General features: G+C 41.7%; 1 protein-coding gene across 11 annotated transcripts in view; it reads right to left on the bottom strand.

Annotated features, from left to right (window-relative positions):
* Positions 1 to 24,092, bottom strand: part of TANC1 (tetratricopeptide repeat, ankyrin repeat and coiled-coil containing 1) — a 230,094-nt gene that overhangs the window by 122,331 nt on the left and 83,671 nt on the right. For 10 of the 11 annotated variants that reach the window (XM_073883696.1, XM_073883759.1, XM_073883757.1 and 7 more), the window contains one exon: positions 1,446 to 1,646. The exons of the other annotated variant lie outside the window; for it this stretch is intronic. In XM_073883696.1, coding sequence (XP_073739797.1) covers positions 1,446 to 1,646 — 201 coding nt within the window. The remainder of the gene's footprint in view (positions 1 to 1,445; positions 1,647 to 24,092) is intronic. 11 annotated transcript variants of the gene reach the window in all.

Genomic DNA, 24,092 nt, shown 5'->3' on the forward strand with positions numbered 1-24,092 from the left:
TCCTGCTCGTGCGCGCTCTCTCTCTCTCTAATAAATAAAATCCAGATAAGTTCAGAATTCTAATATTGGTTTTGTATAGACGATGTATACTCAAAGAAGCCATCGTGCCTATCCATGCCCATCAGACACAGGCTGCACATAAACACACCGATTCAAGGGAAAAAGGACAAATGACAGGGCTGATAAAGGAAAAAGTAAAATGCTATGCACAATTTGTAGGAAGAAGAGTAATTCCGATGGGGTAACCATCAAGAAAGGCAGTGTGGGAACCACAATTTGAAAGAAGGGAAGAAATGTGACAAAGAGATATAGTGGTAGGGAAAGGCAAAGAGAAGGAAGGACATTCCAGGAATTTCCCCAAATACTGATAAACAGGTCAAATTCCTTGGCATAGGAAATTGCTTCATACCAAAAAGGTTTCCAAGTTCCAGCTAATGACTGGATTGTAAACAATGTTGTCCAAAATAAGAAAGCTCTAGAACAATTAAGGGTTTTGGACACTCACCAATTCATAGCACCATTTCTAACATTCAAAGCCTCAAGGTTTGCCTTCTTAATTTTGTCACCACACAAACTGCGAATATCCACTAAATGATTGAGAAATAATGCCTATCACATCTCAAGTAATACAAATATTTAGGAAACCAGAAAAACAGATACCAATTTTATAGCTCCAGGACACCAATTCCAAACTCGTTTACGTGTAAATGAGAAGAATCCTTACACTGGCATATGATCAATAAGGGCCCCAAACTATCCTGCCTTCAGTAAACAAACGCTCAGCAAAGCTAAAAGATCAAAGAACTCTCATGATTGCAGGTATAAGAATTTTGGAAAGGCTTTCCTCACATCTGAATCATAACCTCTCAAAGTTAAGTAACGTTTGTGTTTTCACTGGTAACGTTAAGTGCAAAAACTTGGTAATGAGAGAAGCAAAGATACTTGAAACAAGTAATCCATAAGACCCTTGCTTCCCACCCCTTTAAAAGTCTGAATTTTCAAAAATTATATAGTTGTTCAAATGGTGGGTGATGTAATCAAAGAAAGCATATCAGTATATAACATTTGGCAGTTGGACTGTTGTCAGATTAGCCTTGCCAAAATCCAGAACTTTTAAATGCACCACAGTAAGTTTAGATAACACTCCCTAATTCATGATCAAGAACACAAGACCAACGATTAACATTAATACTGATAATGAGATCTTGAATTTTTGTAAAAGTCTAGGCTGAGCAACCAAAATAGTTTGTATACAGGTTGAACTGAAGAAATGAGTCTATTCAAATCATAATTCTTTTTTAAAGATTTTCTCCTTCCAGAAATTACTATAACAAAGAGAACAACCTCCCAGAAAATTCCTTATAAGCACCAGTTTTGCTTCATTTCAATACATGCATTATATATATAACCAAGCTAGTTTGGGTGCTGTTTTGCTGTTCAGTTACCTGGGGATTTTTTATTTGACCTTGATTGCACCGAGTGACACTGTCGAGGCAGCAGAGGCGATGAAGGCAGAGACATGGACACACCTTTGGCCAAGCTCACCCTGTAGGTGTCCTCTGTTATAGGAAGGCTGCTCACAGAAAAGTCCCCACCATGGCCGGGCGGCAGGACTTGGGGGGAAGTCTCTGGACCAAAGTCACCTCCTGGAGTGAAGAGAGAAAACCTTAACTTAGACCATCCATTACAGGTAGATTAACTCTTAAGACCTAGATCCTTAGAATATAATTCCCATATATCTCATGTGTATGTTGTTTTTTAACAGTTTTTTCTTTTTTCTTCTACCACTCCTAGGGACTTTTTACCATGTGAGAGAAAATTCAAGTTTCACCACTCAAGTATCAATGAACTCCACACCTCATACCCTTTTCTGTACCCTATCAACTGGTCCAGTTTCACTCCTAACAATGGGTCCAGAAAGCCACCAATCTGAGATTAGATTTTTTTTTTTTTTTTTAAGATTTGAGAGAGAGAGAGACAGAGATAGTGAGAGAGAGCAAGAACAGGGAGGAGAGGGAGAAGCAGATTCCCCGCTGAGCAAGGAGCCCAATGAGAGGTTCGATCCCAGGACCCTAGGATCATGACCTGGGCCGAAGGCAGATGCTCAGCAGGCACCCCCGAAATTAGATTTTTTTTTTTTTTAAGATTTTTTGAGAGAGAACGTGAGTGGAGAGTGGAGGTGGGATCTCAAGCAGACTCCCTGCTGAGCACAGAGCCTGATGCTGGGCTTGATCCCAGGACCCTGAGATTATGACCTGAGCTGAAATCAAGAGTTAGACGCTTAACTGACTGAGCCACTCGGGCACCCCCTGAGATTAGATTAAGACCAAGTATGAATGATCCACAAGAAGCTATGATTTCAGCTCAAGTAATGGGTCTTACATAGGTATCACAGAATAGATTCAAACACCCAGATGCTTTCCAGAACTCCCTGCCTTCCCACCACTTCTCTCCAATAAGAGAACCCAAGGGAGGGTCTCCCGACTTCAACATTGCTCCCCAGCACCCTATATCTCTTCTCTCATCAGATCCATGCCACACTCCCCACAGCACAGGGACCAACCTCCTACAACTCAACCAGCCCAACCCTTCGTCGTGGGACTGGAAACAGGACTCACTGATGAAGCTGGTTCTCCCTGGTTTTCAGCCCCTAAAGGAACTTAAGGACAAACAAGCTTACTGTTAGAAAATTAGATATTCTAGGGTAAGCAGATCCAATGACAAAATAGAGAGCACACAATTACAGTATAGAGAGGACAAAAGGAAGAGTATGTTGGCTAGGGTCAGCCTCTCTGGAAAAGATACAGCTGGTCCTCAAGCACTCAGATAAGCTCTCCTCTACTGCTCCTCCCCCCACCCATCACTTCCTCCCCTCCCGGGTGTACTAAGCAGCAACTGAGGATGGGTGAGGAGGGAAGGTAAATTACCCTGATTAAAATATCTACAAGCTCTAAGTTTATATACAGCAGAACTGGAAAAGATATAGCAAGTTTTCCATAAGCAAACTAGTCTCTCCGATAAATACTACCCAACTGGTCCTACCAGGCCTTCCTGACTCTGAAAAATCAAGGCCTGGATTTGAATCAGAAGCTCAATTTTTGTCAGTCTTTGTGTGCCGGACTCAAAAGAGACATTACCCAAGCTATCAAGTTCAAATTGCATCGCTGTGCTTATTCTTCATGTTAGGAGGCATGGTGAAATAGGTAGTCACCCCCTGCACAGACCGGTGTGAGGGTTAAAACAGGCATAAAGGCTCGTGCCTGACTTTCAAAGGCAACTCAAAACCAGCAGAGCTGTGAATGGAAAAGCCATGGTCCCACAGTGGAGGAGCTGGCAACATCAGAAAGGTCATTTGAGTCTCCCCTGGGCCAGCTGTGCTTGAAGGGGTTTTAACAGACTTGGGAAATTAAAGATTTATCACTAAAGCATCCAAGTGACTGGTATTTGAAGGAAAAAAAAAACAAACAGAATTACCAGGAAACCCTCACTAGAATTTTCAAAAACAAGAAGATCCACACAAACGTTCTGTCCACGGGGGAAGGAAGCCGGAATTAGTGGAAACTCTTACATCCTAAATCTACGTGAACAGCAACAGTCATCCACCCTGGTCCTCCTATAACCCTTGCTCGCCCTGCTTCCTGATGTGCACTGTAAGAAACCACCACCAATTACCAGGACCTGGGAGCTACTCTTACACCACTGCAGATAAGCCAGAAATCTTTCTGAAAGACCTCCTTGAGGTCTTGAGCCAGGACATGAGGTTTCCCAGCTCTCTGTCCATGGAAGGGACCTTAAGGCAGAGCTGGTGGTATATACTGTAAAGCCAACTCCCACTGGGGCCAAGTAACCCCCGCACTGAGATATGAGAAAGTAGAGGGAAGGAGAGCTGTTTTCTGTGGTCCAGTCTCTGGTGCACATGACCAGTCCCCACCAGCACACTGGTCTCATCAGGGGGAATGCAAGTAGGTGCTATGCCTACAAGCATGGTGCCTGGTCACCTGATTTCCTGGATATTTGGCAAGGAACACCAGGAGATGGAGAACTTGGAAAGTATGGAGGCCACAGCCGCAAGAGGTACACACATAGGATGTGTGGGGGACCTCGAATGGGTTGTCCATGTGGTTTGCCCTGTGGCTGCCCTCATACCATCTAAATCACAGTCCTGCTAGTTCAACAGCTAGATTGGCCTGATAGGAGCAGGTGCTGTGACAAGGTACAGTCTTCCCTATTCACACACAAGTATTCCTAACCTGTACAAAAACCAAAACGCCGGAGACACCTGGGTGGCTCAGTCAGTTAAGCATCTGCCTTCAGCTCCGGTCATGATCCCGGGGTCCTGGGATCAAGTTCCAAATTGGGCTCCCTGCTCGGCGGGGAGCCTGCTTCTTCCTCTCCCTCTGCTGCTCCCCCTGCTTGTGCTAATAAATCTTAAAAAATAAAAAAAAAAAGCAAACCCCAAACCAGACTTCAAGCCCCTCAATTTGGACGGGCACAAACTAATTTAGAGAGAAATGTACCTATTATGACAATGCCAGAAATAAACAGTAAAGCGCATTACTGGAAAAGGGTTTGTTTTCTTAAATACTTAGTATTCTCCAATGTGATACAAGCAAAAAACTGGGGAGTGAAGGGTAAAAGAAAGTTAAAGAGTTATCTAATTACAAATTCTGCCCATAAACTTTGTTTATATCAAGCAAAGCAAATATTTTCATTAACTGCAAGTACAGTGAGGATGAGTTTCCAAAGCAGGCCGTAACCATGAGGACCTTCAGCCTTTGGAAAAGCTGTACTCTGACACTGTGATTTTATGTGGTCTGCAATTAAATGAGACAGAGATGGGGTCCAGGAAGGAAGGGTTTCTATTTCAAGTTTACTCTGACATCTCACCATAACATCAATCCCAAACATATTGTCCTGTTGGTTTCTGAGACACAGTTAAAGACCCCGAACTTCCAGCTCCCTTTTATTAGAAAGGCAAAAAAGCAGGGAGAGAAGTTTTACCTATGAACAGGCAGCATGAAACAAGTGGGGTGATCCGGCAGCTTGGAAGCTGGAGGCAGCGTTCTGGAGCCTGGTGCTTTAACTCCATGTGAGCAAAGGGGTTCAGGTCAACGTAAATCCAAGAGCATCACTAGGACGCAGACGACGCCAGTGGCAGAACGTGAAAAATCTCTTAGGGGCATCCACGAGAATTACCCAACATTGGTTCTGGGCAACATGACACCAGAAATTCTCTGGCCAATTTAACATTCCTCAGCAGATGTTTAAGGAGGTTTCAAGAGGAATTAAAACCATTTCACTGAAATAACCAGCACTGTGGGCACATTTCCTGCAGCTCTGGTGTTCTTTGAACTGTGACCTATTTTATTCCCACCTCCATTAAAGGAGGAGACGCACTTGGATCACCCCTCCTGTTACCGCAGCAGAAATGCCAGCCCAGGTAGGACGAGGCATCCTCTCCGGAATGCGAAAACCATTTATCAACCACCCATGATCTGCTAGGCCTCCTCCCGTTTTGACTGGCAGGTGTTTTGCATGGAACATTGATGTACCACAGACACACACATCCCCTGCAACGTGTTTTTAATCTCAGAGAACGTCTAGTCCAATTGGACTGCTTCACAGACAGGAAGCTGGGATGTGGAGGTGAACTATGGGGAGCAGGGTCCACGCACCCAGAACGACCTCCTCTCCCAATTCCCGCAACTGGCCAGCTCACTGCTCCACACATCTAAGGACTTTATTTTGAAGAAAAAAAAAAATGGAGGTTCCCCCCAAACAGACATGTTTTTAAATTAAGAAATCTATAAAGGGTCAGCATGTTTTTGCTTTTAAGGTTTAGGCTTTGCAGGTTACATACAGGCTCCATCATACACACCCACATATACTTTTCTAATTTTAAAATCACCACTTCTTTGAGTTCCAAAAATAAAAAACCGTAAAGGGCATAGGGGCATTAGGTTCTTCCCACCTGTAATATAACTAAATACATACATATACACATACATACAACACAAAAGAACTATAAATCAAGTCATAGTTTACAAAGATGATGGAATTGTCAAAGGGTTAAAGCCATCCAATAAGGCATTTTAAATTGGCAGAAATGGCTTTTGATAATAGTTCTTTATTTTAAAATTTCACTGTTACAGACTGTGAAAAGGGATTTTAAGTTCATAATGGAAGAAAATGCAAATCTGGGAGATGATGAATGTTTAAAGGTGTCTATGCAGAATGGCAATGTCCAACATTACAGATTAAAGTAAATGGAGTGCAGGATTAGAGAAGGCTTAGAAAAAAAAAAAAAAAAAAAAAAAAAAACGAGGGCAAAGAAGCCAGGGAGATGAAAGCAAAATCGCATTTCAGAAAGAACAGACCTGAGAAAGGCAAGGGAGAGCTTAGACATTCAGGTAAATAGGTCTGCAGATGCAGGAAATAAGATTTCCATTTATTGTGCCATTGAAGTGACTAGGTGGAGAGGGGAGGGGGACAGAAGCTCAGAATAGAAAGATGTTCTGTTTATCCAGTTCCAGAAAATGGGACTTGTGCAATACATTTAACTGGGGCATTAAATGTGTTAGGGCATCTTTTGTGCAGTCCCTGCCTGGGAGCACATTAATGTTTCTTAAACATATTTTCCATCATAAGGTTTTATAACCACATAACTCATATATATTTACAGAAACCTAGAAAATTGGAAAAGATTTCCTCCCACACAATCCAAGTATCATTTTGGGAGCCTCTGGAAGGCTCTCTCTGCAAATGAAAGCATTTTACACTGTTTTATGTCTTACAGGATCTCCCCCAAGTAACCAGCCAGAGCTACTGATTGTTAATATACATTTTCAAAGAGAGTTAAGATAAATGTATCCAAGAAAGCAATTTTCCAGAACATTATTCAGAATCATGACTAAGACTCAATACTGCCAAGAGGCAACAAAGCAGCTAACTCCCACCCCCCCACCCAAACCCCAGTATAGAAAAGCCTGGTCAACAGGACAAGTTTACCCTTTTGTCTTCAAAAATCCACCAAGTGGATTCTAAAAGGAAATCAGTAAATACTATCTTCACAGTTTTATTCTCAATACTCAGTGGTTATAGAACCAAATGTACTTTACCCTAACACAGGTGATGGGGAAAGAGACGCATTTCCTCTATTTTTGTCAAAATTCTCCTTTAAGGCAGGTCACCAGGAAAGAGTTTCTAAGCTTAAAAAATACGAGACCTCAGGGCGCCCGGGTGGCTCAGTCGTTAAGCGTCTGCCTTCAGCTCAGGTCATGATCCCGGGGTCCTGGGATCAAGTCCCTGCATCCTGTGTTCCCTGCTCAGCGGGGAGTCTGCTTCTCCTTCTCCCTCCCCGCCCATCCCTGCCCCTGCTCATGCGCTCACGCTCTCTCAAATAAAATCTTAAAAAAAAAAAAAAATACAAGCCCTCAGAAAAATTCCCAACCCCTCAAGCCCTAGGGGGGTTGTGTTTCAACACAATAAATGCTTTCCTTGGAGTACTGTGTGTTAGGACAGGGTTCAAAGCACTTTATACCCATTATCTCCTATCCTCACAACGACCTCATGAACTGGATGTTGTTTTCATACTCCTCTGACGAGACCACCACACAGCACCAGGTACCTTGCCCGCAGATGCTGGCCAACGGCATGAGCTGGGTCTGAACCCAGGCAGTCCAATCCAGGATCCATCCTGCTCCCCTGAAAAAAGGCTACTGAGCTAAGCCTTTCAACATGACGTCATTTTGAATACTTAATAGGGAATGCCAAAAATAGAATATGTAGGTCTATACGCAGTACCAGGCCACCATGAAAAGAAACCTGTTCCCTCATCTATTTTCACTTTTCGTGCCGGCTGGTTAATTAGCTCCACAGCACTCCGGATCATTCCATTTGGGAGGCACTCAGGCCCAGATCGTTAATTTTCTTTAGTCACACCTTATGCTGTCACCATACAAGCAAAGTGGATCCGAGATAGATCTTAAACAGTTTCTTCTCAGCTTCCTTTGCACTGTAAATTCATTTAACTCTTGCAGCCTTCGAACCTGCTCTCTCGGCCCTGGGTGGAGGCACTGAGAGCTGTTCCCGCCTCATCGAACTGAGAATCTTGGCCACTCTGCCCAGCACAGATGAAGAAGGAAGTGGCGGGCCGCTTGTGGTCCAAAGCAAGCTGGTAGGGTTCATCTTCAATCTGCACGGAATCCGTTACTCCCCATTTCCTTGTCAGGGATAGTCGGTACTCAGGTCCCCGAGTCCCATGGAACACCCCCCACTCAGATTCTGCAGACCTGCCAGGTCTACCGCTCCCGTACACAACTGAAGTCGCAGTTCCCAATCCTGGCACACAGGGAAACCTGAGCCTGTCCCAGGGAGGCTGTCAGAGCTGCTCTGGGGTGTGGCTCAGGCCCTGGCAACTCTCTCCGCCAAGTGTTTCTCAGGTGCAGCCAGGATTGAGAACCACCAAGGCAGGAAGGCAGTCAAATGTTTATGCGCCTCTTCCAGAGATGAAAAGGGAAAGAAACTGGAGGGAATAATCATACAGATGATTAAAACACAAGGTACATTCCTTGAGTTTGTGTGTGTTTATTGTACTTATCTGTATATGCATGGGTATATACAATGTATACCTATGTATATAAATATATGTAAACACACACAGTTATACACGTGCGGAGGGTCTCTAGAAGGACACACAGGAACCAGCAGCAGTGGCTGCCTCTGGAAAAGTGAACGGACCAAGTAGGAGCATGGATGGAAGGTATACACTTTTATATAGTTTACATTTTATGTGCATATGTTTCCTGTAAATATTTTAAATTTGCATTCCCTAGGACTGAGCCATGTATAGATACAAAGGTCTTAAGTCTAAATGGGCCACCCACCATGGCCTGACTTGGCAAATGGGTGAAATGAAGATCTATTCCACAAAGACCATTCAAAGTGCAGGTGTGTGGGGCTGACTGCTAGGAGGTGAGCTTATTTTCCATTGGCTGAAGTGGATGCAGTCAGGGAACGCAGTTCTAAAGGAGGTGGATTCTCGGTCTCACGGGGCACACTTGCTCCCATCATCGATGGGCTCTGTGTAGACACATGCTCCATTTCTTCTCTACCCATCCTGCACTCTGACTCTCTTCCAGGCCCAGGGCATCTCCACTGCTGGTGGGGGAGTGTGGGCATGCCTGTGGTTGCAGCGCACACAGGATAATCCAGAGGCTTGCCAGAGAGAGGGCAGGAAGAAAGATAGGCTAGAAGGGTAGCGAGGATGGCGGGAAAGCAGAGGTTGAAAGGGCCAGGAATGAGGCAGGACAGGACCAAGGAATACAGGGGTGCAAGGAAGAGGGGGAGCAGCCAGGAGTGCAGGGAGTGGGGTGGTGGTAGGCTAAAGGTGATAAAAGCATGAATTCTGGTTTCCTGTAAAACTCCTAGCAAAACGTCTCCCAAGACCCCCATAAGATACTTGTAACTACAAAGTGAAAGACAAACTCATAAATGCAAAAAGCATATGGAAAGGTAAGGGAGGGCCAGAAAAGGAAAGAATTCCCAATAATGTTAAGGATAACAACAGGGGGCCCAAGTACACTTAGCCCACGGGGTCAGGGAGCGATCCAGGTACCCTGGCGTCCACTCCTGTCTTTGCCCCACACCTACCAGCAGAAGGCAACAGATCCATGTAGGTCAAACAGGCTGACCAGATCGCGCCTCTTCGATGAAAAGCCTCCCCCACAAACATCCCCCAAAAATGGGAGAATGAAGAAGCATCTAGCTTATGAGAGAGAAGGAAAGGGAGTATCTTCTTGAAGACTCAAAAGAAAAAAGGGGGAAAAAAAAAAGTCAGTGAAGTGCAGGACACCCTTGGAATCCAGGATAACATGGCCTCTAGATCCTTCATGCACTGTGTTTCTTTCTTCTCTATACACCAGACTCAAATTAAAAATAAGGGAAGAAAAGCAAGGAATTTAAAAAGCAGTTGCCAGATTATGATCCACATTCCAGGCATAAAGAGAATTCACACTATAGAAAATCTATTCTGTGATAAAGAACAAGCTTGAAGACGTCTCCCCAGATGCAGAAGAGCAGGGTAAACATTTTAATGATGTAAGATTACAAATAGGAAAAACAAAAGGTGTTTCTGAGAAAAAATGAGGACATGATCTTAAAACTAAAAACAAATCTTTTTTGAATTGAAGTATGCAGATAGAAAGGACCCACCATACCCTAGGCTGTGTCCCTGAAGGGAACATACCTTGACTCCTCCTGGCAAAACTAAGTTGATAATTTTTTCTTAACCCATAAACATCCAGGTAAGTATATAGTGTAAAAAAAAAAAAAAAAAAAAAAAAAAAAAGTTGAATGGGCTGCAAAACCACAGAGACATTCAAAGGAACAAGAACCCAACTGCCCTCAGACTGTTTATCTTAGGTCCTCAGGCTGCTGTAACAGTGTACCACACACTGGGTGGCTAAACAACAGAAATTTATTCTGTCCCATATCTGGAGGCTTTAAGTCCACAATTAAGGTGTCCAGCAGGGCCAGGCTCTCTCTGAAGTCTCCAGGAGAGAATCTAATCCATGCCTTTCTTGGTTTCTGGTGTTGCCTGTTATCTTTGGCTTGTAGACACATCACTCTAACCTCTGCCTCTGTCATCACATGGCATCGTCCCCTATGTCTGCGCTTTTCTTCTAAGAACAGTCCTAATAAATTAGGGCTTCTGCTAATCCAATATGACCTCGTTTTACCTCAATTACATCTATGAAGACCCTACTTCCTAATAAGGTCACCTTCACAGGTATTGAGGGTTAGAACTTCAACATCTTTTGGTGGGGGCGGGGGGGAGACACACACAATTTGACCAACAACATTTCTCTCTAGTACTAAAAACCAGAAGTCAAAAGCAACATCTACAAAACTTGAGGAAGGGAACAGCAAGACCAAACCTTATAAAACCACACCAAGTTTTCTACAATATCAACCAAAAAACATTCTCGGATATTCAAAAGCTCAGAAAATAGCCAGCCCATTTATCCTTCTTGGGGGGGGGGGGAGTTAATTAAGAACCAAAATTAACTATTCAACAGTGAAGACATCATTAAGGGGAAAAAAAGGGCTATAAACTATAGCCCCAGCCCAGCCTTCAAACACATCATTCAACTGTCCCTCTTCTGATTCCACTCCCTTCTCATTCAGGAAATGTAGGTTTTGAACCATATCCTTCACTCCATAGCGCAGAAACAATCTCTTACCTTATCTGGCAACCTCTTAAAACAATAGTGCCCTGTGCCATAATTTGCAAACAATGGCTAACATTTTTTGCATGGTTGTGAAACTGCACAGAAAAAGCTCTCCCACACCACCCGCCCCCATCCCCTAAAGCAGCAGAAGGGCACAGAACACCACAACAACCATCTTCATTGCCAAAGAACTGAAATTACGAGAAAGGAAAATTTGAGTTTACCAGATGATTAACATTTTTAAAGAGGTATGGAAGAAATATTTAAGCCAGTATACACAATCTTGTATATGCTATGACAATAGGAAAATATGCACAACCAAAAGCTAGAAGGAGGTTTGGTAAAAAGTTGATGGTTATTCTTAAGGAGGTGGAAGGAGCAATGGTTGTTCCCTTTTACATTTTTGGTTTGACATTTTTATAATGAGAATATTTTACAAGAAAACAATTTTCCATTAAACATTTATTTGAAACATAAATTTGTACCCATCTCTTTCTACTTCAGGAGGTTTCCCAGCAAGCCCCCTGCTGGACACCTGTCAAGTTATCGTTCTCATAACGAGGGAGCCCCTCACCTTTCCTTTATCTGGGTACCTCCAACTGTGCCTACTCATCCACCTGGCTCAAACTTGCCCTTGTCCATGTAGCTCAAACTGTCCATCATCATCTTTTCCCTAGGTCTTAGAAACACTGAATGGTCGTCCTTACTGATTGTTCTCACAGTGAAGGTCTGGACTGGCTTCCTCCTACCAGTCACTGTGTGGCTCAAGATCCAGTTCCTTACTCCACGTACTTTGTCTGTAGTACTACAATGACTACTATACAAAGTAGTAATGTAGTACTATATACTACATACAAAGGAACCACACCCACCAGCTCTGTCTACACTCTGATTTCTCTGCTTACAACTTTCAATCTCTAACCCATCAATCCTTCTCTTAACATTAAACTTTCTTGGGGCGCCTAGGTGGCTCAGTCAGTTAGGTGTCTGCCTTCAGCTCAGGTCATGATCCCGAGATCCTGGGATCGAGTTCCAAATTGGGCTCCCTGCTCAGCAGGGAGCCTTGCTTCTCCCTCTGTCCCTCCCCCTGCTCATGCTCATGCTCTCTCTCTCAAATAAGTAAAATCTTTAAAAGTAAATAACCGTGGGGTGCCTGGGTGGCTCAGTCAGTTAAGCGTCTGCCTTCAGCTCAGGTCATGATCCCCGGGTCCTGGGATCGAGCCCAGCATTGGGCTCCGCAGGGAGCCTGCTTCTCCTTCTCCCACTACCCCCTCTTGTGTTCCTTCTCTCACCGTGTCTCTGTCAAATAAATAAAATCGTTTAAAAAAAAGTAAATAACCTTTCTCAAAAACAACATCCTGAATATGACTTCTTACAACATAAAAAACTCCCCTTTTTCTGTAGATCTTGGGTGTGACATTAGAACCACCATGCTGCACATCTCACATCTATGTGAATGGTGCCCTGGACCTTGCAAGGAGGTGGCCCTGGGGACTGCAACTACCCACTGATTCTCCAACTCCTAAAGCCATTTACACACTGAGCCCCACTAGGACTGCTGGAGCTTACTCTTGAATTTCATGTTATAGCAAGTACCCAAGTAACACATCAGGATTTATATTGAGTTCTCTATTCTAACTATATATGTATGTTCATCAGATGTATCTGTCTAAAAAATGAGGATGATTAAGTTAGTAGTAAAAGTCTTACTTTCCGTACCAGACAACTTGCTAAGCACTTTACATACATTAGCTTATTTATTCACCCTATCCCATTTGCTGTCACTGTCCCTGGGCTATAGATGAGAAAACTAATGCTTAGGGAGGCTACTAAGTAAGCTACCTAGGCCCCCACAGCCTGCAAGTGGTAGATCTGGATTTGAACCCAGGCAGTCTGCCCCACCATTGGAACTCTTCATCATGGCCTCACACTAGCCTGCTTTTGTTCACTGTGGATCCCCGAACCAAGGTGCGTACCAAGCGTGGAATGCTGTTCGGTGCTTAAGAAGTTCTGACTGTCATCCACAGATAATTTAGCAAGTCACGTTTCCCTGAATGATAATCATTGGGAACATTCTGTCATATTGGACACGATGACATTTTGGGGGTGGAAAAATAAGTGGAGAGAAAAAGACTTTTAGAACAATACCATAACCAGCACACCACCCCCTCACTAACAACTCAAATTCAAACTCTGGCAGTCCCATCAGCAATTCTGTTGCCAACAGGCCTCATTACAAGAGAAAGGAAGGATAAGAGGGAGCTGCTACCATTTATCTTATTTCAACTCCTTACAAGGAAAATGGGATCTATAAACATTTGGAGGGAAAATATCTCCAAGTTTCTAAGCAGCACTGAAAGTTTCTTCCCCACAAAAAACATGCTAAAAATGCTATATAACCAATTCAGCACACATTCTAGAAAAAAGCAGAATAGTCAATTGTGTACATGGGGCTGTTTAACAAGATCCTTTCCAGGCCTGTACTGGGGGGCAGGGAGCAGAGAGAACAAGACAACTACATTTTCTGCATCTGTTATTTGCTATATTCCTGCTCTACCAGCACCACTAGCACCACAAATGAGGGGGGGGGGGGGAAACAAGGCAGCATCACTCAGTTTTCAAAACAGCAGCCTCAATGACATGTCTGGTACAATATCTTAGCAACAATGTCAATATTGTCTCACCACAGCTAACCATATTAACATTCCACTCTAATCATGATTTCTCAAATATAAAATGGAATGTGAGTTACTCCATTCATTCTCTGAGCATCGCTCTGGGAAATACAGTCCTCAAACGATTTCTATAAAGTTGCATGTAAATTAAGCATCAAAATTATATTCAATAGCTATTACTGCTTGTGTATCTAACTTGGAAGCATGAAAATACTCAAATATTGATGAGGAATCAACCCTAAACACAAGAACCAAGTAAAATACACTGACAAATTGCTTTGATGAAATCCTGTCCCTGGTTATTTCTGGAATAGAACCCTTGTCACTCATCTCCTTGTAGAGCTGTATTTCAAATTCACCTTTAGATGGCTGCCAAGAACAGGGCTGACAAGATAATGGGGAAGCTCCTTCTCCCAAGAGTTTTCAAATCACATACATGTACTTCTGCCATGGCTGGCTGGGGCCGGCCCTGCACAGACTTAGGAACAAGCAGCATCCTAGTGGCTCTTAAACCTGGCTAACCATTACATTACAAACACATACGCTTGAGCCCCACCTCGGGTTCGGTTGAGAATTTGACTCACAAATGATTCTAGGGAAGCAGCCACGTTTAGGAATCAATGCACTAGACAACTACACTAAAGCCCATTATTATAAAGACAAGGTGAACACCGAATCATACGGGCACCACACCTTTGAGTGCACACACACCTTGTCTTGGCAGATACAGAGGCTTCTGGTGGTAGATCCTTGGGTTTGGGACTTAAACCCTTTCCCCCTTCCCTGTCCTAGCCAGCACATGCCATCCCAGACTGTTGACAGCAACTGTCCCCACAGCACTCTGTTAAGGCCAGACCCATCACCACGGCTGTCCTCCATCTGCACCAGATGAAATGGCTAGGGTTGTGTCTGCCACATAGGCAAGGAAACAAAACTATCCAAGACGCTCCCATTCACTAAAGCCTAAAGGGGTCAAGGGGGGGTGGGGAGTCAGAATGACACAGAAAATACTATCATAGTAAGAACAAACCTAAAATGCTTACAGTGGCCCAGGCACTGTTCTAAGCCCTGTAACTCACGGGATCATCAGGACAACCAACAACCCTGAGAGAGAGATACTATGTTGCAGATGGTGGAAGCTTACAAAACGCGGCTGCTACACTACAGAGGACACCGGCTTTGGAGACAAACTGGGTTCAAATCTTGGCTCTGCCACTAACTGCACAATCTTAAACTAACTCTCTAACCTCTACTAATAAGCTATTGATTATGTGGGGTAACTGTTTATAGGCATTTAGCACACTGTCGGATACATAGTAAATACTCAACGAGCAATTTTCATCAGTGCTGCCCTATTTTCTCCCAGAGGATTCACTTCCCAGCTTCTCTATTACATCTGAGGAAGACAAAGAGATCTCACCCCTCCCTCACATTTGGGTATCAAAAATTCCTGATATAAATTTAAATATTTATAGGAGTATATTTTATTTCCTCACTTGATGGGCATTTCCCCAAACCAAGGTTACCATGTGGTAAAAGTGAAACAAATTCCTCACATAATCAATATTATCATGCTTGAACTTAAAATTTAAAAAACTTCATTTCATTTGACCTTTTATCATTACTGTATGACAGACTATTACCTTCATTTTATAGGCAAGAAAACAGAAGTTCAGAAAAATGAAAACACTTGTTCAAAAAGAGCTAGCAGCTCCATTAAACTGAAACTCCCAAGTTTCCTGAAGCCAAGCCAGCAGAGCGCTCATTCATCTTTGAGATGCTGCTTCCACGAAATCAGAAGGGATCTGAAGTACTGTTTGGGGAGTCCAATAACCATGGAAACCATTTAATGGATGGGGGGAGGGGGGAACTCCTGAATCTCTAATCTTCATAATCTTAGAGCGAAGGATGTAGCTTTAAGAGGTTTAATCAGATTAGTAGCATCAAAACTCTCAAAGCAAGGAAAGAAAGAGAGCTGACCTCCCTGAAAGAATGATGTGCAACCTCTCAGTTTTCAACACTGAACGTACAGAATTAAAACAAAATCCTTCACTTAATCCTACCAAAAATAAAGGATGAAACATACATGAATCTTTTTAGGTTTTATAAATCAAAATTAAACATGACATGTGTGACTTGCTTAGAACTCTAGCTGGTAAACAATTAATGGTTAACCACTTACCAAAATATTAAAACAGATACTAAACTCAAAAAAAAAAAACAATATATATATATAGGTAAGCATACAGACAGGACTGAGAAAAAAATTTAAATCTCTATGACAAATACTTATATAACATATACTATGTGTCAAGCAAGGATTTAAGCACTTTATAAATATTAACTCATTTAATCCTCATAAGTGACCCGTGAGGCACAGAAAGTTTAAGTAATTTGCTCATTTTCACACAGCTGGTAAACTACAGAGCCAGGCTACAGATCCAGGCAGTAGGATTTCAAATGGCCAATAAACATAAAAATGTGTTTGAATTCATTCTGAAGAACTGCATAATTAAAACAATGAGATACACTTTTTGCCTATCACACTGCAAAGATGAAATAATTTGATTATAACCCATGGTGGTAAGTGTGTAAATAGACATTCTCATATACTGAAAATGGAATTACAAATTTAATGCCACCTTTTTGAAGGGCAATTTGACAAAAATCTAGGAAGATTATAAATGAACAAACTTGTTAACCAACTATGAATAGGGGAAAAATGAAATAAGTTATAGGCTATCTGTCCAATGTAATATTGAGCAACTTTAAAAAAAAAAAACTATCAGTTTGTGCTAATATGAAAAATGTCTTTAAAACTGCAATCAACAAATTTACAAATAAAACACCATAAAGTCTGTGTGGGTTTTCTTAAGGATCTACGTATGTGTGTACATATGCACATATATACATAGAAAATATCTGGAAAATCAATAAGAAACGTTAATTGCCTTTAGAGAGCAAAAAGCAAAGCAGAGAAGAAATAGGGATATGTCTATTTTTAATACTATTATATAGCTTTTTTTTATTTTATTTTATTTATTTGAGAGCGAGAGCACAAGTGGGGTGAGGGGCAGAGGGAGAAGCAGACTCCCTGCCGAGCAGGGAGCCCAATGCAGGACTCAATCCTGGGACTCCGGGATCATGACCCGAGCCAAAGGCAGATGCCCAACCGACAGCCATCCAGGCACCCTAGCTTTTTTTTTTTTTTTTTTTTTTTTATTTGACAGAGAGAGACACAGCAAGAGAGGGAACACAAGCAGGGGGAGCAGGAGAAGGAGAAGCAGGCTTCCTGCTGAGCAGGGAGCCCAATGCAGGGCTCGATCCCAGGACCCTGGGATCATGACCTGAGCTGAAGGCAGACGCTTAACGAGTGAGCCACCCAGGCGCCTCCCCCCCTTTTTTTTAATAATTGTATATTTAACTATTTACATTTATGGTGTTTAAATGGCTTTACAAAAACAAAATAGGATGGATTTTTAACAGTCTCAAAGACACCAAGCAGAAATGGTCCTTAAGATAGAGAAAAAGGGGGCGTCTGGGTGGCTCAGTCGGTTGGGCGTCTGCCTTCGGCTCAGGTCATGATCCTGGAGTCCCAGGGTTGAGCCTCGCATCAGGCTCCCTGCTCAGCAGGTAGTCTGCTTCTCCCTCTGCCTCTCACCCAGCTCGTGTTCTCTCTCTCTCTCTTTCCCTCACTCTCTCAAATAATAAATAAAATCTTTAGGGGGGAAAAAAGATATAGGAAAAGAAGAGATACTATTCACAGTTACTAAGTCTTGATAAAGACCATATAAGAAACTCAAATAATCCTTTGGGGTTGGGGCAGGGTAGAAATCAAAATTCCTGGAGAAAGAAATTATAAAGGAAATCTACTGTCTTCTATCTCAGGGATAGCTTTTCCTTTCTATTTATTCAGTGCTAGAAATAAAAATAATGGAGCTAGCCAGAGACACAGTAGAAACTGATCTAGTCTGGAGTCAGAAACTACACTTTGATCCTATGTTTGCTTTAGCTATATAATGTTGGGTAGTTGCTCAATGCCTCTTTTCCAAATATTCCTCAAAAAAGAAGACACTGGGGTGCCTGGGTGGCTCAGTTGGTTAAGCGTCCAGCTCTTGGTTTTGGCTCAGGTCATGATCACAGGGTCCTGGGATTGGGAGACCGTTGTCAGGCTTCTTGCTCAGTGAGGAGCCTGCTTCTCCCTCTTCCTCTGTTCCTCTCCCCCCAGCTCATGCTCTTGTCTCTCTCTCTCAGATAAATAAAATCTTAAAAAAAAAAAAAAGAAGACAATGAACTCAATTTCTAAGACTCCTCTGGTTCTAAAACCTTTAATTTCATTACTTTACCTTAGTTTGAAAAAGAATCCCTACATCTAAAAATCTAAGATTATGAACCATGGATAAAAATTTTTACACTTAACAATACAGCAGTTTGGGGCACCTGGGTGACTCAGTTGGTTAGGCGTCTGCCTTTGGTTCGGGTCATAATCCCAGGGTCCTGGAATTGAGTCCCACGTAGGGCTCCTTGCTCAGCGGGGAGCCTTTTTCTCCCTGTACCTGTTGCCCCTGCTTGTGCACGCACTCTCTCAAAAAAAAAAAAAAAAAAAAAAAAAAAGAATACAGCAATTTCTTAAAGAGATGCTTAACTATCTGGAACCATCCCAGCCTGCTGGTAGCAACTCACTGGGAGACAGGCTTCTAGCACATCCAGGTATCAGGAGGTACTGAGACTTTTGGACTGTGCAGAGAGAAAGTTATCAAGTACTGTAGAAAACCTGATGACTCATTTTGAGTTGGTTTTATGCCTTTATTTTGGTTTCACTATAAATTTCTTAAACAGAAGCCAATCAGACCAGCAATATCTCCAGACTCAACACAAACCTGGTATAAGGAAATCCTACTACTACACACCAGGGGCCATACTAGAAAAAGGGAAGACCCAGACGGAAAAGCCTCTCACACTCCCAACAGAAAAAATGTACAGCTGACCCTTGAACAACATGGGTTTAAACTACACAGGACCACAAAGACGTTTATCTTTTTCAGTAAATACAGTACAATATTGTAAATGTATTTTCTCTTTATTATTTTCTTAACATTTTTCTCTAGCTTACTCTTTTGTAAGAATACAGTATATAATAAATATACAAAATGTGTCAATCAACTATTTACATTATTGGGAAAACTTCTGGTCAACAAACAATAGGCTATTAAGGTCTGGAGAGTCAAAAGTTATACTCGAATTTTTGAGTGTGGATGGGGAGGGAGGAGGCGGGTAGGTGCCTCTAACCCCCATGTTGTTCAAGAGTCAATTGTATAAGGTCATAAAAAGATAGTGAGGAGAAAATATAAACGGGTACTGAATATTTAAGAGGTCTAACAATCTCAAAGAAATGCTAATTTAAAACATATACATGTTTTAACTTATAAAATCAGCAAAGATTATTAAAATCTACAAATACCCAATACTAGTAAGAGTCATGTAAGCAGGCACAATCACATACTGCTTCCACAGGTGACAATCAATACAATACTTCTGGAAAAGAATTTGGCAAGAGATACCACAGGCTTCTGAAAATTTGTTACTTTTCATTATTAATTCCTTGCCTAGAAACATTCTACTAAAATAATCAGAGATTTCTACATGGATACCTATTTTCCAGAGGCTTGTTTTTTTTAAATGAATGAGAAAAGCATGTACCCAAACAAAATCATGGTATAGGAGTACAATAAAATATTAGGCATTTATCAAAGACTAATGACATTGAAAAGGATAAGCAAAAGACAAAGAATATCCTGGGGCTTTTTATAGTCTCATTAGTATTCTCCAAATTTTTTACAATGAGCACAAACTATATCAGGCACAGATTCAAACACCCATATTTATTCTCACTTTAACTTCTCTAAAACCGAAATGTATGTAATAGTTGATGGCATCTTAAAAATCAGCATCACCCAGGCAGTGATCTTAACATCGTACCCGCTGACCGCAAACCTGGGTTGTCATGTCTGGTAGAATGACAATTTTAGCCCTTTTCAGGTTTCAGTCAACAGATCACTTAAGGTCAGCTATGGAAGGAAAAAGAACCCTGGATTATATCTGAAAGCTTTCCATTAAAATCTCCTTTTGAGATCATGAAAGGATGGTAGAAACGTAGTGTGGAGAAAAATGGATAGTGACAACTAGGTTTAAAAAAAAATGACAATTAGGCTCTGAATATAAATTAGAAACGCTTTAACCAACCTGTTTATATTTTCCTTCAGTTTTTTTTGGTTTTGTTTTTTTCTTTGTTTTTTTTTTTTAAGACTTACTTATTTGAGAGAGAGAGTATGTACACACAAGCACACAAGCGGGAGGGGCAGAGAGAGAGGGACAGAGAATCCCAAGCAGATCCCATGCCAAGCACAGAGCCTAATTTGGGGCTCAATCCTATGACCAAAAGATCATACACGACCTAAGCCAAAACCAAGAGTTGGATGCCCAACCAGCTGTGCCACCCAGGGTCCCCTCTTTGCCTTCAGTTTTATGGAAAAGATTGAGATACATAAAAATAACTCTAAAGGAAATCTTCAGTAAGGCAAACATTTTAAGTAATAAAGTATCATGTCAGTTAATTGACAGTAGCTCTTTCTTCCTTAGAGGTACATGAAATATGGTATGCTTTATAGTCAGTGAAATACAGTATTACATTTATAATCAGAAAAGAGACAAGTGCTACAGGCTGAACTGTGTCTCCTGAAAATTTGTATATTGAAGCCTTAAACCCCCATGTGATGATGTTTGGAGATGGGGCCCCTGGAAGATCATTAGTTTTAACTGACCTCAGGAGGGTGGGGCCCTCGTGATGGGATTTAGTGTCCTTGTCAGAAGAAGTACCAGAGAGTTCTGTCTCTCTTGCCATTTGAGGATACAGGAAGAAGGTAACTACAAGCCAGAAAGAGTCTTCACCAGACAGTGGAGACACACAGACTCTACCTTCCAACTCCATGATTTCAGATGTGAATAAAGGTTTCTCAATTTGAGGCTCCACACCAAGGCAAATCCTACCCAGTAGGTTAGCCTTGGTGGCCACCCATCAGCTGCAGGACAACTCAAGGTCAAAGCCTCATCCTCTTAAGACAAACAGTAAGTTTAGATCATCCTTCACAGAAAAAAAAAAGTCAATCTAGGTCAAATCTTTAGTAGCCTACCTCCCCACTACAAACTACATTTGCCAACAGATTACAGGAAATCAAGTTTTCTATATTTCTGTAGAATAGAAATAAAACCTTGGAATTCTCCTCCTAGAAAATGCAAATGGGGGAGCTTCTGGGTGGCTTAGTCAGTTAAGCAACCAACTCTTGATTTCAGCTCAGGTCATGTTATCAGTGCCGTGAAATCGAGCCCCATGTCTGGCTCTGTAGGCTGTGAGGCCTACTTAAGATTTTCTCTCCCTCTCCCTGGCCACCCCCACTTGCTCTCAATCTCTTTCAAAAAAAAAAAAAAAAATACACACACACACACACACGTGTATATATAATTTAAAAAAAGCAAATGGTCACATGAAAATTCAGATATAGAGTTTTTATGGGAATTAAGAAACTACACATGACAAGCCTCTTTGAAAATTAGGTATATAGAAAATAAGACCATTGTTTTTGGGTTATTTTACAGAAAAGCAGCTTAAATTTTTTTTTAAAGATTTATTTATTTGACAGAGACAGACATAGCGAGAGAGGGAACCCAAGCAGGGGGAGTGGGAGAGGAAGAAGCAGGCTTCCCACTGAGCAGAGAGCCTGATGTGGGGCTTGATCCCAGGACTCTGAGATCATGACCCGAGCCAAAGGCAGATGCCTAACAACTGAGCCACCCAGGCGCCCCAGCTTTAATTTTTTTTTAAATATCTATATAAAATTAGATTTGATCCAAAAAAATGAGACTCTGAACTGTTATTTTATGTTCCCTATTAAGTTTCCTACTGCGTTTACACATATACAGTTGACCCCTGAACAGAACGGGTTTGAACTACACGGGTCCACTTCTACATGGCTTTTTTCCCCCCAATAAATACAGTCAGTGTTGTAAATGTATTTTCTCCTCCCCAGATTTTCTTAGCAAACTTTTTTCCTAGATTATAATACAGTAAATAACACAAAATATGTGTTAATAGATTGGTTTTTTTTTATCAGTAAGGCTTCCAGTCCAACAGGTTATTAGTTTACATTCTGGGGAGTCAAAAGTTATATGTAGATTTTCAACTATCTGGGGGCTGGAATCCGTAACCTCTGCATTGTTCAGGGGACAACTGCACATACAAAGAGGAACCCAAATAAATTCTGTTGTTTGAGAATTCGGCTACAAACTTTATGATGATTCAGATAGGCTGTGACTTGCTGGGGACGGGGGGGGGGGGGTGGTTATTAGCCAGAAACCAGAAAATCCAGGAGGTATCTTGATTTCACCTTCTCTGTCCAGAGCTTTCTCTAATTATGCCCTTCACAGGAAACAGGCTGTTCAGGATGAACCAGCATGATGTGTAGACGCCTGACACATGACAAATGCTAAGTATCTGTTCTCTTCCTTCTCTCTTTCATCCTTTCTATTTCCCTAAAACATATGGGAAAGCTACAAAGAGGATGGAAGGCAGAGTCTTCTACATAGGAAGACCTTCATTAAGGATGTGTTGAAACATCCCAAAAACTCTATCAACTGTACTTAGAAATCTATTCTTAAAGCTGCTTACTGACTCCCAAAATCTCTTTAGCAAGGGAGAAAGTCTTTTGGTTTAACTTCATAAAAGAAAAAGGATAAAATGCCAGTACTTGATATAGGCTGATGGGAAATCCATTTATTTTACCTAAGTCTAAACCACCATACAAGAGACCAAGGACTCAGCTTTCACAGTTTTGTTATGAGGAAAAGGTCAAGATGGCACAAAAGACTTCAGTATGCAAGGATGATGGCAGAATCTGTATTTGAAGATGGGAAGTCATGGAAAGAAGCTTTCAGAACATCACTCCTCTGCCTGGGAGCAGTCCTGCCTTTTCTTCAACTGGGAAAGAACAAGAAGTCTTACAATGGTTTTGTTTGTTCAAGGCACCACACAGTTTTCTCAGGAAAGGAAAGGTCTGCAGAGTATCAAGCAGAAGCCAGGTGTCGAGTGAGACACTTCTGCAAAAAGGTTCTTATTTAGCCCTGATGACATCCTTGTAAGGCAGCTTAGTCAAGTTAAGGAACTTGTCCAAATTCATGTAAACTGGGAGGTGATCAAGCTGGGATTTGAGTCTGTGACTTCTAATTCCAAAGTCTGCTTTTTCTAGACTTTGAGACAGGTATAAGAGACAACAAAGAGAAACTGGTGAAGGAACCAAGCTAACCAGAGGGAACAGCGTTCCTGATTCTACCAAAAACCAGCTTGGCCTCTATTCTGTTTATATCCTGCCCCAATATTTTACAGAATTTGCTTAAGTGCCCCGGTAAAGCGAAATACAATACGTTAGACTGAATTATTTCTGCCTGTTTTGTTGCTTGGGAAACATTTTTAGAGTCCGTTAACAAGAAGATACCAAATATCCATAGCTCAGCAAGACAGTCACTGCACTAAATTCCTAAATAATAGTCCACAACCACAGAAAATGGGCAATGCAGCACAGAATAATCAAAAGCAGCTTCATATTTTCCGGATAAAACAAAGCATCGTTTGTATTGAGGCATTTTTAGAAGGTACCACTGAAAACCAGACTGCAGCCTGGAATGGCTTAAAATACCACATTTAACAATCACATCAATGGCTTTTAAACTTTAGAGGCAAACAGCTTCCTTTTACTACAAATTCAAAGTGAAGGATTAGATGCAAAGCTAACATTAATTCAGTACACACTCAAGTTTAGAGACTATCCAATGTCTTAATTAACACCATTTTAAGTGCACTTAGCCAACCAGCTGGGTTTTAACGATGAAAAGGTGAAGGTCAAAAAAAATTTTTTTTTAAAGTAAATTACTTCAAACTAAGCCCCCCTGCTGAAAAAAAAAGAACACAAATAATTAAACTGAAAGACTAATAAACAATTATTTTGGCATATTAAGCAACCCTTCCTTCATCAGTCTATACATATATATATATTTTTTAAAGATTTTATTTGACAGGGTGCCTGGGTGGCTCAGTTGGTTAAGCGACTGCCTTCAGCTCAGGTCATGATCCTGGAGT

The sequence above is a fragment of the Callorhinus ursinus genome, unplaced genomic scaffold, assembly GCF_003265705.2.
Source record: "Callorhinus ursinus isolate GAN/ISIS: 27379988/994484 unplaced genomic scaffold, GSC_fseal_2.0 scaffold2, whole genome shotgun sequence".
In the NCBI taxonomy this organism is placed as follows: domain Eukaryota; kingdom Metazoa; phylum Chordata; class Mammalia; order Carnivora; family Otariidae; genus Callorhinus; species Callorhinus ursinus.